General features: G+C 37.4%; 1 protein-coding gene across 2 annotated transcripts in view; it reads right to left on the bottom strand.

Moving 5' to 3' along the window:
• Positions 1-19,940, bottom strand: part of CRPPA (CDP-L-ribitol pyrophosphorylase A) — a 397,343-nt gene that overhangs the window by 195,093 nt on the left and 182,310 nt on the right. For both annotated transcript variants that reach the window (XM_043462762.1, XM_043462761.1), the window contains exons 7-8: positions 8,351-8,425; positions 7,795-7,887 (exon numbers count right to left, since the gene is read on the bottom strand). In XM_043462762.1, the coding sequence (XP_043318697.1) occupies positions 7,795-7,887; positions 8,351-8,425 (168 nt within the window). The remainder of the gene's footprint in view (positions 1-7,794; positions 7,888-8,350; positions 8,426-19,940) is intronic.

Genomic DNA, 19,940 nt, shown 5'->3' on the forward strand with positions numbered 1-19,940 from the left:
TATTAGGAAGAAACGTTAAACACATATATTTGGGTATATGTGTATTTTTAATCTTTTTCCGTCTTATTATTTAACACATTCATGAGAGCATAAGAGTAACAAGTGTATATGATAAACTGCACATTGGATTGATTCTGTTCCTGGCTCTGCCCCTGGTGAGCGTGGAACCTTCTGGAAACAATTTACATCTCTGTGACAGTTCCCCAGATGTGAATGTATCAAGTGTCGATTGATGTTGGCTTTCTATTTTTTTTATTTGCTGACATGTTCAAATATTAAACATTTTGAAGTATTTTAAAGATCATGTATTCTGATCTGTTATGTCAATAAGCTACTTCCTGAGAACCAGAACTAAATTAGGCACTTTTGAAAGTTTATTTATGTTTTTCAAAGCATTAAAATTCCATATGGGAATTTATGTTTTTTGCTTAAATAAATTCATGAAAAGATTCCTATCTCTTCTAAAGCACCAATAAAATGACTGCCTACATTGTCAGAGGAAAGTAGAGTCCTACAGTAATCATCCAGATAATTACCATAAAATCATTTTACTGTGGAAAGTGATAAACTGTTTTATCAAGTAAAATTACAGAGTTTGCTTGGTTTCTCAATTTCGAATTTCCATTTAGATTTGTAGCCAATTTTCTTCTGCTTTTAAAAATTAAACATTTCTCTGGTGCCTATTACATGATCAGCTATGTTTATGCAGTAAGTAAGAATATACTGTCCTCAAGCTCATCTGATGGGGTTTTCCCTGTGGCTCAGCAGTAAAGAATATGCTTGCAATGCAGGAGAGCCATGAGACTTGGGTTCGATTCCTGGGTGGGGAAGATCCCTTGGAGAAGAGCATGGTAACCCACTCCAGTATTTCTGCCAGGAGAATCCCATGGACAGAGGAGCCTGGCAGGCTGCAGTCCATGGGTTTGCAAAGTCAGACACGACTGAAACGACTGAGCACGTAATCTCACCTGATAGTGGTATTAAAGAATGTTTTATGAAAATCTTGCCAGATCCAAATAAATCAGAATCTCTATTTTACTTTTTGGACCTGGAAAATATTTTTTTGACAGTTTCACAACTGGCTTTACATAAACTTGGATGGAACATTGCTTTGGTTAGTTCTGTCTCCTGAACTCTCTTTTCCATTGTTGAGGAAAAACATACCTCTCTGATCATTAATTTCTAAGCAGATTCAGGCTACGATTCAGACTCTTAGCACTTTAGTGTCTTATACAATTTAAGTAAAAGCCTATGTAGGTTTTTTTTTTTTTTTGAAGTGATTTTTATATCAGAAATGTTGTGACTTTACCTTTTACTAGTTTGCTACTTTATTAAAATAGTAAATTTTAATAAATATAATAAATTTTAGCAAATGTATTTTATTGCCTTTTCTAAATATTTATAATTATGTAAGTGGTGAACAAAAGCAAATAGGAGTAGAAAACAGAGAAATGAACATGTCTTACGTTGAAAGCTACTGTTTTGGATGATTCCAAAAAGAGCTTTCAGATGACCCTCTTGACAGCTGCAATCTGAAAAAGGTACTACCAGTACTATACTCCCTGGTAACCACAAGAAAGAGAGACTAACAAAAACTTCAGTCAACTAAGGATAAAAAAAACTTGGCCCCTTGATAACTTACGTGATAGACTAAACAGCATCAGAAATCACATCTGAGAAGGATTCTTAAACACAATTCCTACACAACTTTATGAAAGAAAGCTTTTTTTTTTTAACTGTTCCCAAGTTTCTTCTTGTTACAAAACACAGAAAGGGATCTAAATTTTTAAAATTCCTTCATGCCAACCAGTTTCTAGTTTAGAGAAGACTTCTTTTTTCTTTCAGGTAGAGAGTAGACCAGTACAAGATGTGCTTATTATCCAAATATGTGTTCCCAGGGGCTCACAGCTGAAAGGTGGCATAGGCTAACCAACGCCATCCTAAGGCACAGACTTCCTGAGAATTCACGCAGAGTGGTCCACCCGACTGTCTCTGCCCACTTTAATGCCAGCACCTCTTGTGCCATCTGTCAGTCTCCAGTTGACTATAGAAATTTGGAAAATTCTAATAATTCACTATAACTACAATTAAGTTATACCTACCAAAACAAAGGGTTTTCTAAGTTGATCAAATTAACGTTGATTAAACTCTCTAAATCATATTTAACATCATCAACAATTAAGAACCTGGCAAAATTAGGCTACTTAAAATACATAAAATGAATATAGGAAGGATGACCAAATAGATGGTCCAAAAAATGTATTTTGAACACAACAGTAACAAATACTTTTTACAAAACTGAAAATATTCCAAGATATCCTTGAAGGAAGTCATAACATATAACCATAGAAATGTTTACCTGGTCATTCAAAAAAGTTTATTTTTGCAAACATAACCTAAATTTTAAAATCAGAAGACAAAATTATTTTAATTACTTGTCCTACTCTTCATGCCAAAACTTTGTTCCTTTCTTTACGTAGATCTTAAAGCAGCGGCCTCTACCTGTGCCAGTTTATCTTAAATAACCAAACCCTCCTACACTAAGTATTCCCTACCTCATTTTGCTTTCATAAAAGCCAGGGAGAAGTTAATCTTTGAAAACCCAAGACTCCTGCAGAACTAAAACTAAAACCTAATCGTCCTAAATACCTAGAACCCAGCACCATTGCCTATCTACTCCTTTAGTAGTTAGCTCCCTCCAGTGAAGCTGGAAGTCACATATACCTTCTGGATGACTACTGAATGGCAGCTAACAGAAAATTTCAAAATTACTGTCTGTGTCTACACGAGAATATAACAGCAGAGACGTGCGGGCTTCATCAATACTGTAGGTCTGATGTCAGTTTTTTAGCACTGAGAACATGACCTAATGTTTCCACCAAACAAATGTCCCAGCTAAACTGACCTTCAGTTCCACTTCTGAATATGCATCCCTATACAGTAAAACATAACGACACTGCAAACAACTTTAACTAGACAGTCTCTTGGTTGAAAAAACCCTCACAAACACCTACTCAACCACAATTTTACTTCTCATCTGGCTGATTCCTACCAAGTTTCCCCCTCTTCAGATGGACTGAAAATCAAAGTTGATAAACTTTTGCACAGGAAAAAGGACCCCTGTACTAAATTTCAGCCAGACAAAATAGGACTGTAACCATTTACAACATGCTCTGTGCTCAGTCGCTGAGTCATCTCTCCCTCTTTGCAACCCTGGGGACTGTAGCCCACCAGGCTCCTCTGTCCATGGAATTTTCAAGGCAAGAATACTGGAGTGGGTTGCCATTTTCTACAATGGTGTCAATAACCACTGAATCGCACTGTCCCAGAATAAAAACGGAGATACTTTTCTATGACTCTAATTGTCACTTTGCATTTATTTTCTAATGAATAAAATCTATCTGTTGAGGGAAGCAAAGGAATGGACTCTTCTTAGAACTTAAGAGTGCTTAACAAAAGCCTTATGGGGGGGGGAAAAAAAAAACATAGTAAGGTACTTTTTGTTTTGGTCTGATCTTCTAGAGAAGTAATTCAGACAGAAGCAAAGTAGACACACCATAGCCTCGGAGCTGCCTGGTTCACATAACGCTGGATTAGTTGCAGAGTCATGTCCAACTCTTGTGACCCATGGACTGTAGGCTGCCAGGCTACTCTGCCCATGGGATTTCCCAGGCAAAAATACTGGAGTGGGGTTGTCATTTCCTCCTCCAAGGGACCTTCCTTACCCAGGGATCAAACCCACATCTCCTGTGTCTCCTACATTGCACCAGATTCTGTACCCATTGAGCCACCATGGAAGCCAAAAGGTGGTTGATATAATATCTTTGGCACACATATATACATATATTGATGCATTTGAACTCTGGTGTCGGAGAAGAGTCTTGAGAGTTCCCTGGACTGCAAGGAAATCAAACCAGTCAATCGTAAAGGAAATCAAACCTGAATATTCATTGGAAGGACAGATGCTGAAGTTGAAGCTCCAATACTTCAGCCACCTGATGCAAAGAATGGACTTATTGGAAAAAACCCTGATGGTGGGAAAGACTGAAGGCAGGAGGAGAAGGGGATGACAGAGGATGAGATGGCTGGACGGCATCACCAACTCAATGGACATGAGTTTGAGCAAACTCCGGGAGATGGTAAAGGACTGGGAAGGCTGGTATACTGCAGTCCATGGGGTCGCAGAGAGCTGGACGTAACTGAGAGACTGAACAACAACAAGAATACATATATATGTAATTGAAAAAAAAAAAAAAGGTTCACATAATATCTTTTCAATTACATATATATGTATATCTGTCTGCATATATATTTACACTTACATACCCACACACTGTATCTACCTGTGTGTATATATTTTTCTCACTAATGTGAAATTTCTGTCCCCAGATATATAGACTCTTTTATTTTACAACTATAATATTTTCTGCACAGCAATTGATATTTATTTGGGGAATATTTGAATGGCTCTGCCAAATTTTAAGTCACAGGGAAACTGAAGTGGCCTTTTGACAATTTGGAGGCAAAGGAGCATCAGAAGGATAACAGATGAAGCCTTTACACGATCATTCACAGGACAATTCAAAAATCTGGTGACTCTCAAAGAGTCATCTTGGCTCTCAAAGAAGGCAGCATTCTTTACCTTTCCAGTGGTTTGTTCCACCCCAGGATTCAGATTCTAGATGTGTTCTTGGGACATTTTCCTATGAAGTTTAATAACCCTAAAACCACCATGCTGAGTCTACCTATGCGATGTGAAAATAGTAGGTAAGGAAATATTAATTACAGAGTGACAACTGTCCTGTTTAAAGTGAACATTGTACAATTTTTATAGTACACTGACTTATAAAAATACTATTCTAAAGCTAGTTCTCATAGACATTTCTTTCCTAAGTAGAAGATTGTCCATCTTTTCCCTTAGCTTGATAAAGAATGCTAGGTAGCCAAAATTATCTGGCATTTATAAGGATGAAATGGAACTTTACAAAGGTCAACAGAAAACTGAATTCAAATACTTATGGAAGTACTACAGAGGACTTAGATTGAGATATATTAGTTGCAATAAACTTTCAGTTCAGTTCAGTAGAGTCACTCAGTCATGTCCAACTCTGCGACTCCACGGACTGCAGCACGCCAGGCCTCCCTGTCCATCACCAGCTCCTGGAGTTTACCCAAACTCATGTCCATTGAGTCAGTGATGCCACCCAACCATCTCATCCTCTGTCGTCCCCTTCTCCTGTCTTCAATCTTTCCCAGCATCAGGGTCTTTTCAAATGTCAGTTCTTCGCATCAGGTGGCCAAAGTATTAGAGTTTCAGCTTCAGCACCAGTCCTTCCAATCAATGTTCAGGACTGATTTCCTTTAGAGTGGACTGGTTGGATCTCCTTGCAGTCCAAGGGACTCTCAAGATTCTTCTCCAACCACAGTTCAAAGCCATCAATTCTTTGGTGCTCAGCTTTCTTTATAGTCCAACTCTCACATCCATACACGACTCCTGGAAAAACCATACCTTTGACTAGACAGACCTTTGTTGGCAAAGTAATATCTCTGCTTTTTAATATGCTGTCTAGGTTGGTTATAACTTTTCTTCCAAGGAGTGAGCATCTTTTAATTTCATGGCTGCAGTCACCATCTACAGTGATTTTGGAGCCCAAAAAATAAAGTCTGTCACTCTTTTCATTGCTTCCCCATCTACTTGCTATGAAGTGATGGGACCAGATGCCCATTGTGACATTGTACAGGAGGCAGGGATCAAGATCATCCCCAAGAAAAAGAAATGCAAAAAGGTAAAATGGTTGTCTGAGGAGGCCTTACAAATTGCTATGAAAAGAAGAGAAGCAATAAATTATAAGAATTAACAATTTCAAAACTTTGAGAGAGCGAGACAGAGAGAGAGTATGTGTGTGTATTTAATGAAGAGAGGCAGAAGAAAGGAGCAGAGGAAAATTCAGTGATGACACAGATTCCCACCTGAGTACCTGCCATAACTGTACTGCCGCTAAGAGAAGTCAATTGATGGGGAATGTGTATTGTGATAGATCTGATACGCTAGCTGTGAGAGGATAGTCAAGTACTCAAATGGAAGTACCTAATGAAATGCTGAACAATGTAGAACTGAAGCTCAGGAATCAGGTTAGAGCAGCAGCAGTGAGCTTTGATTCATCTCATCCAAATTGGAAAGAGCAGGAGCTAGGCTATTAAGTGAAACTAACACTGCATGGCTGCCAAGGGCCCAGGACTATAACGTGAACTATATTTAATCATTTTAACCCTGACAATGATTTAAGAAGTATGGCCATAGTAGCCTCACTTCTAAAAGGAGGAAAGCAAGTCTCAGATAAGTGAAGTCACTTGACCAAAGAAACGAGGTATTCTGAATTTAAGCCTTTCCTCTCTTTACAGTACCATTCTGCCTCTTTAGAAGAATATCTGGGAACATGATATAAATGAGGCTTCCCAGGTGGCTCAGAAGTAAAGAATCCACCTTCCAATGCAGGAGACACAGAAGATGCGGGTTTGATCCTTGGGTCAGGAAGATCCCCTGGAGGAGGAAATCCCAATCCACCCCAGTGTTCTTGTCTAGAAAATTTCATGGACAAAGGAGCATGATGGGCTACAATCCATAAGATCACAAAAGAGTTTGGCCAAAGAGTTGATATGAATGAAATTTCTAAGCAAGTGAACCTGGAGAGACGAACAGGGAGCCAAACAGAACTTAGACTTTATCTCCATCCTATAGAGCCTTAGAGACCTCCAGCACTGGGAACACTTCATGATGTTCCTAAAAATCTCAATGAAAACATCCATATTTCTGCTAAAATCAGTCACATGAGGAATTTGGATTTCCAGTCAGCAGCAGTCATGGAACTCACCTTTAGGGCATGAAGTCAAATACAGCAGGCCCGGGAAATAATCAAACTTCCTCCAATTGCTAATTGATTTCTACATGCATAGCTTTGTTGACAGCTACTTATTTTAGTGCAAATTTTCTTTATTCTGTATTAATAATCTCACCGAACAAAAGGCAAATTCCCACACTATGGGACAAGCCTGAGTGTTCGAATTCAGCAATTGCTAAGCAATTGTTTTGAGAATTTGGTGTTTGGAATCTCTTCCCGCAGCAAAATGCTGCTGACTGCAGATTCTTATCAGCTGGTTCCTCAGGCATGGGCTCCGATTTTATTACTTCTTGGTTTTGCTCTCTGAAATTCTCTGCCACACAGTTTTAAAAGCCAATAAAAGTAAATTCTGTACTAAACACAGAGCTTTAGTCTCTCATAGAAAAGATCTCTCAAATTTTCCTGGGCCATTTTTCTAGGGCTTCTCTCTTGAATTGGTTGTTCATTCTACTTTTGCTGTCCGTGGGACAGAGAAGATGAAAGAAAGTAAGAGTATTTTATTCAATATGATTTTTCCCCATTGGTTTTTTTATCTTTGGGATTTCTTCTCTAACATCACTCTGATGATACACTAAAATAAGCTCCTTCACATTATCCAAACAACTGGTCAACTTAGCAATAAACTCTGCAATTCAAATGACAGAAAAGACATGAAGTTTTTGCTAGGTTGAATTAAACTGTTTTTCAAACATGTCAGTTCAACCAAATAATTGAAATTCTAAGTACCTGCAGTTGGATAAGTCAGAGCAAGAAAGCACATTCAGGAATCCACCAAGAAGAATTTCTTCATTTAGGTTTAGCTGGATTTCTTCAATTGGATGAAATTTTGTCAAAAAGAAAAGCTCAATTTCAAAGAATAAAAGCATAAGTTTGAAAAGTGAGTTAATTCACTTACTGAAATAACCACAACAGGATATAAAATGGAAAGATTACTCTCTTCCAGCATATTCAGTAACCTCTGGGTTTCTTCAAAATCAGAGGTCATAACCTGAAAGACCAGAAAAATAAAAGAAAGTGAAAAGAAGTTAAGTGACTCGAGAGTTAATTCAAGGAGAAAAATGGAGAGCTTTTAAATATTTAAACATTCAAAATATCTATCAAGCTTAATTTTAAATTTTCAAACAATGTTGATACCCATAAGATTATAGCTATTAAAATTTAAAGAATTCATTAATTCAAACCTGTCTTTTTGTCTAATTTTTATCAGAAACTTGAAAATACTGTCTAAAGAAATATCACTCTCTTTTCATTATGGAAACTAGGTTGTAAGAAAACGCTATTTCCCTATTTCAAAAGACAAAAATAACATTTTGAAATAAATATTGAGTAATACAACTCACCTATCAAAGTCTTAAATTCAAATATTTAAGAATCAAGAAAACTAAGTACTCTTCCACATTACATTCACACAAATTCTCAAGTATTTTCAATCACTTGTATTTACTACTTACATTCACACAAACAAAGCTGTAGCATTGCTCTAAGATGATTTGCTGAAGATCTTGGCCAGATATGACTTTTACATGCTAGGAGAAAGAACACACAGGAAAAAAGAGTTTACAAACTATACAGAAAACCAAACATGAAGATAAACAACTTTATGAACACAAAATTTCTATAGGCATATAAAGCCAAGGACCATATATAAAAACAAAATAACTTGGACTTAAGTTTCTGACGCTAAAAAAAAAGAGCATTTGAAATAGTCCATAAATAGTTAATATTATTATAGCAAATAAGGATATGGGAAATCGTTTTAGATAAAAAGAGGTAGAAAAAGCTCAAGATATATTCAGGACTAGGTAAATAGTCTGGCTTTTTTTAATATAAAAATATACTGCAGAAAACAACTGAATAAAATTTAAAAGTTGGTTATATGAGATTTGTTAAAGGATTCTGGAAGCGTGTTAAATACGACAGTTACAAAGAAGAGATTTCACTAAATATGGAATGACTATAAATAGGGAAAGCAACAAAAGATTGTATCCTAAGAGGGCTTCTTCTGAGGGTCAGAATAGGAAGACCCTGAGCTCACCCTCCCATGAAAGACCAAAACTACAGCTACATATAGAATAATTATCTCTGAAAACGACTTGAACATTAGCGGAACAGACTTTCTACAACCAAGGATATGAAGAAAAGGCTGCATCAAGCCAGGTGGGGCCAGGCAGAGGGGCAGTCTAGTCAGAACCCCCATCCTGGCGCCTCACTCCATATGCAACAGGAACACTGCAAACACAAAGGCCCCCTGAGGAGCTTGGAGTCTGAGCCCCACGCTGGATTCCCCGGCCTGGGGCAGAGCGGCCTGCACCAGGAAGATGGCTGCCATCACACTTGGCTTGAGAAAACAATGTCTGAAAACTTCCTAACTCTGGGGAAGAAAACAGACATCCATGTCCAGGAAGTATAGAAAGTACCAAACAAAATGAATCCAAAGAGATGTATACCAAGACATGTTACAATTAAAATGACAAAACTCAAAGATAGAGAATCTGAAAATCAGCAAGAGAAAAACAATTAGTTATATACAAGAGAAGCTTCATAAGACTAGCAGCTATTTTTTTCAGCTGAAATTTATAGCCCCAGAAGCAACTAACATGATATATTCAAATTATAGAAAGGGGAAAACTTACAACCAAGAATACTCTACTTGACAAGATTATGATTCAAAATCGAAAGAGAGATAGAGTTTTCTACAAGCAAAAGCTAAAACAGTCTGTCACCGCAAAACTGGCCTTACAGGAAATGTTAAAGGGAATTCTTTAAATGTAAAATGCCATAGCTAGAAACCAGAAATTTATGAAGGAAAAACTCACTATGAGGCAAACATAAAGAAAAGGTAGTAGATCAACCACCTATATAGCTAATATGAAGATTAAAAAACAAAAGCAGTAAAATCATCTGTATCTAAAATATTTAAGTGATACTCAAAGTAAAAAGATTATAAAATATGACATCAAAAACATAAAACATGGGTAAGAATAAAATGCTGTGCTTTTAGAATGAATATGGACTTAAGCCACCATTAGCTTAAAATAGACTACTACATATATAGTTTGTCATATGTGAATTTCACGGTAGCCACCATGAACCTCATAGGCTTCCCTCGTGGCTCAGTCAGTAAAGAATCAACCTGCAACGCAAAGACCCAGGTTCAACCCCTGGGTCAGGAAGATCCCCTGGAAAAAGAAATGGCAACCCATTCCAGCATTCTTGCCTGGGAAGTCCCATGGACAGGGGGAGCCTGGTGGGCTATCGTGCATGGAGTCACAAGAGTCAGACCTGACTTAGCAACTAAACCACCTAAACCACCACAGTAACCAGAAGCCAAAAATCTCTACCGATACACAAAAAATAAAGAGAAAGGAATCCAAACATAACACTAAACAGCATCATCAAACGACAAGGAAAAAGAACAAGAGGGAAAAAAAAAAGAACAAGAGAAGAAAGAGATAAAGAACTACAAGCCCAATCAGAAAACAACAAAATGACAGTAATTATATACCTAATCAATACTCATTTCAATCTAAATGGACTAAATGCTACAATTAAAAGACAGAGGGTGACTGAAAGCATTAAAAAAAAAACTTATCTATAGGTCACCTTCAAGTGACTCATTTCATATCTAAAGACACACACAGACGCACACAAAGTAGCAATATGCATGTCCAACAAAATATGTAACAAAATGTACATTTTTAAAACAAAAAATGTAACAAGAGACAAAGAAGGTCATTATATAAAGATAAAGGGATCAATCCAGCAAGAGAATATAACATTGTAAATATCTATGCGCCCAACAAAGGGGCACCTAAGTACATAAAGCAAATATTAACACATATACAGGAAGATATAAACAATAATATGATAATAGACTTTAACACTCCACTTACACTGACATTTAGATCAGAGAGAATATCAGTAAGGAAATATTGGTCTTAAAGACACAATAGACCATATAAACTTAAATAGATATGTATGGACCTTCAACCACCCAAACAGCAGAATACACATTCTTTTTAAGTACATATGGAACATTTTCCAGGTAGATCACACATTAGATCATAAAACAAGTCTCAAAAAATTAAAAACTAATTCTTTTCTGACCCAAACAGCATAAAACTATAAACCAATTTTAAGAATAAAACTGGGGTGGGTGGGAAACCACAAAATGTGAAGCCTAAACCAAAAGGTACTAATCAATCAATGGGTCAATGAAAAAAATCAAAGAAGAAATCAAAAAATAATCTAAAACAAATGAAAATAGAAAGACAACATTCCAAAGTCTAAGGGATACAGTGAAAGTGGTTTTAGGAGAGACGCTTATAGTAATGCAGGCCTACTTCAAAAAGCAAGAACAACCTCAAATAAACAATCTAACTTTGCACCTAAAGGAACCAGAAAAAGATTAATAAAAGAAATGCAAAGTTAGTTGAATGAAGGAAATAATAAGTCTAAAATACAATGCTTGTTCCATAATAAAACCTGAAACTCCGTAGCTCAAAGATCATTGCCTCTTCAGTAGAACTCAGCTTTAATTCTACCTAATTTTGACAAGGTATTTGAGAAAGAGAAGAAAAGGTTCGAGGTCTTGGCTATGCTGTAGAAATTACTTGGCTCATAAATTTCAAAAATTTTATTTTTGTTCAAAGTTCTTGAGTAGATATTTCAGAGACAACATTAATTTTAAAAAAAGACAAAAACAAAATACTGCCATGGTAAAATAGAGAAGAAAACAGCTTGCACTGTGTAACACTGAGTTTGTTCAAGAAGTTTCATCTTCTAGATATTACAGGGAGATTATTTTTCAGGGGTCTCTCCTGTATCCAAACATTTTTAAAGGCATGAATAACTAGTATACACCAAACTGGCTTTTCAAGGGTGTTCATATAGCAGGCAGACTTTCAAAAACCGGCAAAACCTTGGAGCAAATTTGCTTGCGTTCTAGAAAGTAGAGACATCTCTCTCTATAGAGAAGATCTGCTTGGCATTCTAGAGTAATACAGACGTCTCTCTTGTAAGAGGAGGACGGGCGGGTTTGCCAGCAGTCCCAGTATAACAGCAGTGCTTCTCAATAAGAAGATTCCTTTTTAACGTGCTCCACCGCCTAACAACATCCATCTCTACTGACATTTCCCTGGAGGAATTGCAATTCAGAAAATCAGTGCTGCTCTGTTATTCTCCTTACTGCTATGGCCCTGACAAATTCTCTTCACTGACTCTGGAGTTTCACGTCTTTTGCCAATATTTACAACATCGACATGTGTGTTTGCATACAAAATGAGTTTAATTCTCAGATCCTGCCTATTTTCTGACTTGACAGATAATGAAATAAGGCAACCATGTATCTTAACTTCAGCAAATATGAGTGAATTCTGAACTCAAAAAAAATAACTTACTTAAAAAAATTTTTTCTTTTGGAGATACATAAAATAAGATCTAGGACAAGAACATGAGGGATATTTCAATTTAGTTTTTCAAGTATTAAAACTGGTAAAATCCTTGAGAACAGGGAATGGAGTCCCTGAAGACAGAAACACGTTTGTAACCACTAGCACATACTCAACAAATAAGTTTTTTAAATTTGGCAGTATTTTTCCAAAAAAAGAAAAAAAGGTTATGTTCTTAAAATCAACTACATGGAAGTTTATTAAAAAGGTAAAAAAAAAAAAAATCCAAAAATAACACTACCTAGAAATAGTTACCCTGAGCATTGGATAAGTATCATTTCAACAGTCATCTATTAATAATTTATGCAGTAAGCTGCTAGGTCAAAAGGACAAAAGAACAGGAAAAAAAAAAAAAAAACCACAATCATATGCATGTCATTTAAAAATTCTTTAGTGTTAGCAAAAAAAAAAAACCCTTAAACATAATAAACCTGAAATTGCTGCTAAACTTCAAATTATTCTTCACCTCCAGGGAACTCTTCCTAAACATTAAGATGTCATGAACCAGGTGAGGACACTGGACTTTCAATGGCAACACACTTCATGTGTAAGTCAGTGTTAACTGATTTTCTTCTAGGATAGAGAAAGAAATAGCATACTGTAATTCTGCCCACAGCCTAGTTCTGGTCAATCATACTTTTATCCTGACAAGGCTTATTAGATCCATAGCCTATTCTATAGCCATAATTCACACAAGTTGACATAATATATCTATGCTCAAGACAACTGCTTTAAATAAAATATCTCCATTTATAAATTCACATTAATTCACTTCTCTATTTGATGAACTTCAGTTGCAAGTAGTTTTTTGTTTGTTTTTTAATACAGGCCTCGAAATTTTTACATTCATTGAGTGTTTCCTTCTATTCTGGAAGAATAGCTTATCTGGGAAAAAAAGTTCAGTTCACACTTTACCTCAGAGATTTGTAGTTTCTGCACAAATATATTCAACCACAGAGCACTGTCCTGATGCGTTTTAAAGTCCGTATGTCATTTACTCACTCTCTATTCACCATTTTTGGGGGTTAGATTTCAACTTCAATAGTTCTAATAGAAAATAGACACAGAAGTTACATATGAAATTTTTTTCCTGTTATCTAATTAAATGACAGCTTGGCTGGTGGTAATATTCTTGGATTCTGCTTTCATTCCCTCCAAAGTTTACAAACAATGATTCATTGTATGTATTTGAATGGTAAGTACTGTGAAGGTGTAAGAGGTCTGGCAGAGTGTCCTACTTTCTATAAATTTTGTTTTTGTTTTTTTGCCCCTAGGTACCTACCTGAAGAATTCTTTATGAAGAAGTTCAAAATCTTAATTAGAATCAGACCATATTTAAATTGTCAATTGCTGTTCCTCAATTTTTTCTGAAAATATACCCTTTACATTTAACAGAACCAGTTAGGCATTTCAAGGAAATTTTTTTCTAACTTTCCAAATAATATCATTTGTCTACTTGACATATTGCATAAATATGATCCATATATTGGATGCTTTTATCATTATTCACATCTATTCTCTACTATTTATCATTTAATTTTTACTTTGAATACACTATCTCAAGTTTCCCTGTGATAAGAACTGACCTTTGCTATATTCTGTCCAATGCACTAATTATTTCTATTACATTGATGTTCTAATTGTCTCCACAGTTCTCAATCCATTAAATTCTTGCAATACTGTCTTTTGAATTTTTAACCTTCTTGAATTCAGATTTTTACTGAGTTTTTCTACAGAACCAAAAAGAGTGAAAATATTTTGAGAGGTAGGAGGTCTTGAGGTTTCTTCCAGGTTTTTAAGATCAGATTTGTGTGTTTTGTGATTTTCAGTATGCATTGTAGAGCTTATTAATTATTATTTTTACAAACTGATGAGTTTTAAAATGATAGAATGATAGGCACTAATAGTATTCCCTGCCTCATCTGAAGTACCATGGAGAATTGAGGGATTTGCCCACTTTTCCAGACCTTCATTTTTTTAACCCACCTTAAAAAAAAAAAAAAAGAAAACCAAACTATACGTTTTTCCATCTTGAAACTAAGACTCTTAAAATAATTGTTTCCAGTGAAGTTTAATTCTTCTATTTGGTCATACTGCTTTCCTCCTGAACAGAAAACAAACAATATTTTCCATGCTTGAGTAAAGAAACTTAGATTTTACCTAAATATAGCAGAGGAGACTCTGACACCTTTAATAAACAAAGACAGCCTTAGACAATGCTATTAGGTTGTTTATGAAAATGTTCTATGGCATCATCTTAAACTGTCATTCCTAATGTTTCCACATTCAAACACAACAAATGGAACAATTTGCTGGCTAGAACTCCTTGTTCTGTAAATATTTTGGTTCAAAGAACATTTAAACAAAATTTAAAACAACCTTCCAATGTGTTCAGTAAAACTTTAAAAGCATACCCCCACTCCCCCCCCAAAAACCACCATGAAATATTTCCCTTACATCATAAAAAAATAAGAATTTCAAAAATATTTACTACTAACAAAATGGAAACATCTGCATATTCAAAATACTATTTAAAGTAGGGATCTTAGGAAGGAAGCTGGGTTGCCAAAAAACGTTTTCCATTTCAAGAATAGTTAAGGCTTAACTAAGGATGAAAGGCTTTGGTTTCAGGTCCCATGAGTCAGAGGTTCAAAAATGTATTTCTGAAAGCCAGCCCTCTTTTTATAGACTATATTAGCTGGATCATTTCTTAATCTGAATCCATCAATTTCTCACCTCCCTCCCATTCAAATAAGGGCACTAATGTGGGTATATACAAGGGAATCAGTGGAGAAGGAAATGGCAACCCACTCCAGTACTCTTGCCCGGAAAACTCCACGGATGGGGAAGCCTGGTAGGCTGTAGTCCACAGGGTTGCAAAGAGTTGGACACAACTGAGTGACTTCACTTTCTTTCTATAGTTCATTTTGGAGAAGGAAATGGCAACCCACTCCAGTGTTCTTGCCTGGAAAATCCCATGGACAGAGGGGCCTGGTGGGCTACAGTCTATGGGGTTGCAAAGAGTCGGAACGACTAAGCAACTAACAAACACACACACACAAGGGAATCAGAGACATACACACTTTTCACAATGGAGACAATACATTAATAATTTACAATCCTGTGTTGGCCAGTGGGTGGGGGAAATGGGGGAGATGTTAGTCCAAGGGTACAAACTTTCAATTATACAAGATGAATATGTTTTGGGGATTGAATGCATGGTTCAGTTCAGTCGCTCAGTCGTGTCCAACTCTTTGCAACCCCATGGACTGCAGCACACCAGGCCTCCCTGTCCATCATCAACTCCCGGAGTTTACTCAAACTCATGTCCACTGAGTAAGGGATGCCATCCAACCATCTCATCCTCTGTCGTCCCCTTCCCCTCCCACCTTCAATCTTTCCCAGCATCAGGGTCCTTTCAAATGAGTCAGTTCTTATCAGGTGGCACTGGAGTTTCAGCTTCAGCATCAGTCCTTCCACTGAATATTCAGGACTGATCTCCTTTAGGATGGACTGGCTGGACCTCCTTGCAGTCCAAGGGACTCTCAAGAGTCTCCTCCAACACCACAGTTCAAAACCATCAATTCTTCAGCACTCAGCTTTCTTTATAGTCCAACTCTCACATCCATACATGACTACTGGAAAACCCATAGCTTTGACTAGATGAACCTTGGTTGGCAAAGTAATGTCTCTGCTTTTTAATATGCTGTCTAAGTTGGTCATAGCTTTTCTTCCAAGGAGCAAGTGTCTTTTAATTTCATGGCTGCAGTCACCATCTGCAGTGATTTTGGAGCCCAAAAACATTAAGTCTGCCACTGTTTTCCCTGTCTCCCCATCTATTTGCCATGAGGTGATGGGACCAGATGCTAGTATCTTAGTTTTCTGAATGTTGAGCTTTAAGCCAAAATTTGCACTCTCCTCTTTCACTTTCATCTAGAGGCTCTTTAGTTCCTCTTCACTTTCTGCCATACAGGTGGTGTCATCTGCATATCGAGGTTATTGATATTTCTCCCTGCAATCTTGATTGTAGCTTGTGCTTCATTCAGCCCAGCGTTTCTCATGATGTACTCTGCATATAAGTAAAATAAGCAGGGTGACAATATACAGCCTTGACGTACTCCTTTCCTGATTTGGAACCAGTCCGTTGTTCCATGTCCAGTTCTAACTGTTGCTTCCTGACCTGCATATAGGTTTCTCAGGAGGCAGGTAAGGTGGTCTGGTATTCCCATCTCTTGAAGAATTTTCTAGTTTGTTGTGATCCACACAGTCAAAGGCTTTGGCATAGTCAATAAAACAGAAGTAGATGTTTTTCTGGAACTCTCTTGCTTTTTCAGTGATCCAAAAGATGTTGGCAATTTGATCTCTGGTTCCTCTGCCTTTTCTAAATCCAGCTGAACATTTGGAAGTTCATGGTTCATGTACCATTGATGCCTGGCTTGGACAATTTTGAGAATTACTTTGCTAGCATGTGAGATCAGTGCAGTTGTGTGGTAGTTTGAACATTCTTTGGCATTGCCTTTCTTTGGGACTGGAATGAAAACTCACCTTTTCCAGTCCTGTGGCCATTGCTGAGTTTTCCCAATTTGCTGGCATACTGAGTGCAGCACGTTCACAGCATCATCTTTTAGGATTTTAAATAGCTCAACTGGAATCCCATCACCTCTACTATCTTTGTTCACAGTGTTGCTTCCTAAGGCCCACTTGACTTCACATTCCAGGATATCTGGCTCTAGGTGAGTGATCACACCATCATGATTGTCTGGGTCGTGAAGATCTTTTTTCTATAGTTCTTCTGTGTATTCTTGCCACCTCTTCTTAATATCTTCTGCTTCTGTTAGGTCCATACCATTTCTGTCCTTTATTGTGCCCATCTTTGCATGGAATTTTCCCTTGGTATCTCTAATTTTCTTGAAGAGGTCTCTAGTCTTTCCCATTCTATTGTTTTCCTCTATTTGTTTGCACTGATCCCTGAGGAAGGCTTTCTTCTCTCTCCTGGCTATTCTTTGGAACTCTGCATTCAAATGGGAGTATCTTTCCTTTTCTCCTTTGCCCTTTGCTTCTCTTCTTTTCACAGCTATTTGTAAGGCCTCCTCAGACAACCATTTTGCCTTTTTACATTTCTTTTTCTTGGGGATGGTCTTGATCCCTGCCTCCTGTACAATGTCACGAACCTCCGTCCAAAGTTCTTCAGGCACTCTGTCTATCAGATCCAATCCCATGACTCTATTTCCCACTTCCACTGTACAGTCGTAAGGGATGTGATTTAGGTCACAGCACCATCTTAATGAACATGCTCCTTTACATGTCCCTGTCTCACTGCTAAAACTTCCCTGGGAGGTCAGTAATTTTCTGATGCAAAACCACAAGAACTGTGGAATTGAAGATACAGATCCTAATCCTAACAAACCTGAGGACTATCGCAAAGAATTCAAGACTCCCATTTCATCATTCAGATTATACATCCAAAGCTAGAAAGGATCCAGGCGAATGGCAAAGCTACCAAATCTGCTCAAGCTTATCTTTCCACTGAGTTTTAGTATAGAACGTTATACTATATATAACTAATAGGAAAATTTGTTGTATGTAGGCACTAGTTCACATAAATCATATTTGGCAGGCTTATTTTATAAATATTATCCATTTTGTATATGATATAGGATGATATGTTTAAAAAAGTATGCACGAAAATATGACCACCCTACATTTCTTAGGCTTCCCTTGTGGCTCAGCTGGTAAAGAATCTGCCTGCAACATGGGAGACCTGGGTTTGATCCCTGGGTTGGGAAGATCCCCTGGAGAAGGGAAAAGCTACCCACTTCAGTATTCTGGCCTGGAGAATTCCATGGGGTTGCATGGGTTCCATAGCCCATGGGGTCGCAAAGAGTCTGACACGACTAACAGACTTTCACTTCACTTAATGTTTCTTAGTAATGTATGAAACATTTGCAAGCTGAGAATTGGCAAGCTGACATAACAACTCTAATCTGTCCTAATTTAAAATTTTGTTCAAGTCACAAAAAAGTAGGGTACCCTCTTATCTATTGGATTAGCATAGGTTAGAGTTTCATTCATTCAACCAGTAAGTATTTATTAAGGACTCTGAGCCAGATGCTAGACTGCACGTTGAAACCATAGCAACAGGCCAGACAGTTTCTATCCTCAAGGAGATCATGCTGGGAAAATAAAATTAACTGAAATAAAGTTAAGACCTGTGCTTCTCCAAGTTTGATCTACATAAGAAACCCTGGGAATCTCATTAAAAATACAGATTTTGATTCCTTTCATGCATTGGAGAAGGAAATGGCAACCCACTCCAGTGTTCTTGCCTGGAGAATCCCAGGGACAGGGGAACCTGGTGGGCTGCCGTCTACGGGGTCGCACAGATTTGGACACGACTGAAGCGACTTAGCAGCAGCAGCAGCAGATGTGGAATGGAGCTAAGAATCTGCATTCCTAAAAAGCTATCAGGCAATGTTGCTAAAACTGTTTCATGGATCACACTGAAGAAATGAGCGGTTATATAATCTGAAAGTCCTGTCTCATTCTCAGTAGATAAATTCACCGAGGAATGTGCCTTCTGTCTAACCAACCTTGACTCTACTGAAGGTATTGCCTTTCTTAAGCATCATAAAATAAGTTACCTATGTCTTTTATTAAATCTATCAGTATGGCAAACTAAGTGACAAAAATGAAAGAATTCATTATTTCAACTGTATTTTCCCTCAAATCTATACCAAATTTACAGCATAATCAAAATTGTACTTATAAAATTTTGACTCAAAATAACACAGACACTGCTTAGATATATACAGAGTAACATTAGAACCTAGTTTCCCCATAACCATCCACTAATTAAGTATGTACAATTATGTTCTAATCGAACTGTCATTAATTTGAAATTATTAGAATCCATGCAAAACACTGTTTCCAGTTTTGTAAATGATTTAAATAGTCTAAAGGTTACAATTTATTATATTAGCTATGCATTCATTAGAAATTATACATAAAAAGTGAAAGTGAAGTCAGTCACTCAGTCGTGTCCGACTCTTTGCGACCACATGGACTGTACCCTACTAGGCTTCTCCATCCATTGATTTTCCAGGCAAGAGCACTGGAGTGGGTTGCCATTTCCTTCTCCAGAGTTTCTTCCCGACCCAGGGATCAAACCCAGGTCTCCCGCATCATAAGCAAGATGCGTTACCATCTGAGCCACCACATGTATGGCTTTATCCCAAGTAATTATAAAATCTGAGTGTGCATGAAACAAAACAGTTTACATTAGCAGCTCTTAAATGTGGGGAACTGTCCTCAGAGGCAGCCCAGCAGTATCAGGAGACACTGTCAGCTGTCAGAATTGGGATGGGAAAGTAATACCTGTACCAGTTAGCAGAGGACACTTGTGCTCAGTCGTGTCCAACTCTCTGAGACCCTGTGGACTCTAGTCCACCAGTCTCCTCTGCCCAGGGGATTTCCCAGGCAAGAATACTGGAGTGGGTAGCCATCCCCTTCTCCAGGGGATCTTCCTGACCCAGGGATCAAACCTGCATATCCTGCATTGGCAGGTGGATTTTTTTTTTAATCACTGAGCCAC

This window comes from Cervus canadensis, chromosome 3 (assembly GCF_019320065.1).
Source record: "Cervus canadensis isolate Bull #8, Minnesota chromosome 3, ASM1932006v1, whole genome shotgun sequence".
Classification (NCBI taxonomy): domain Eukaryota; kingdom Metazoa; phylum Chordata; class Mammalia; order Artiodactyla; family Cervidae; genus Cervus; species Cervus canadensis.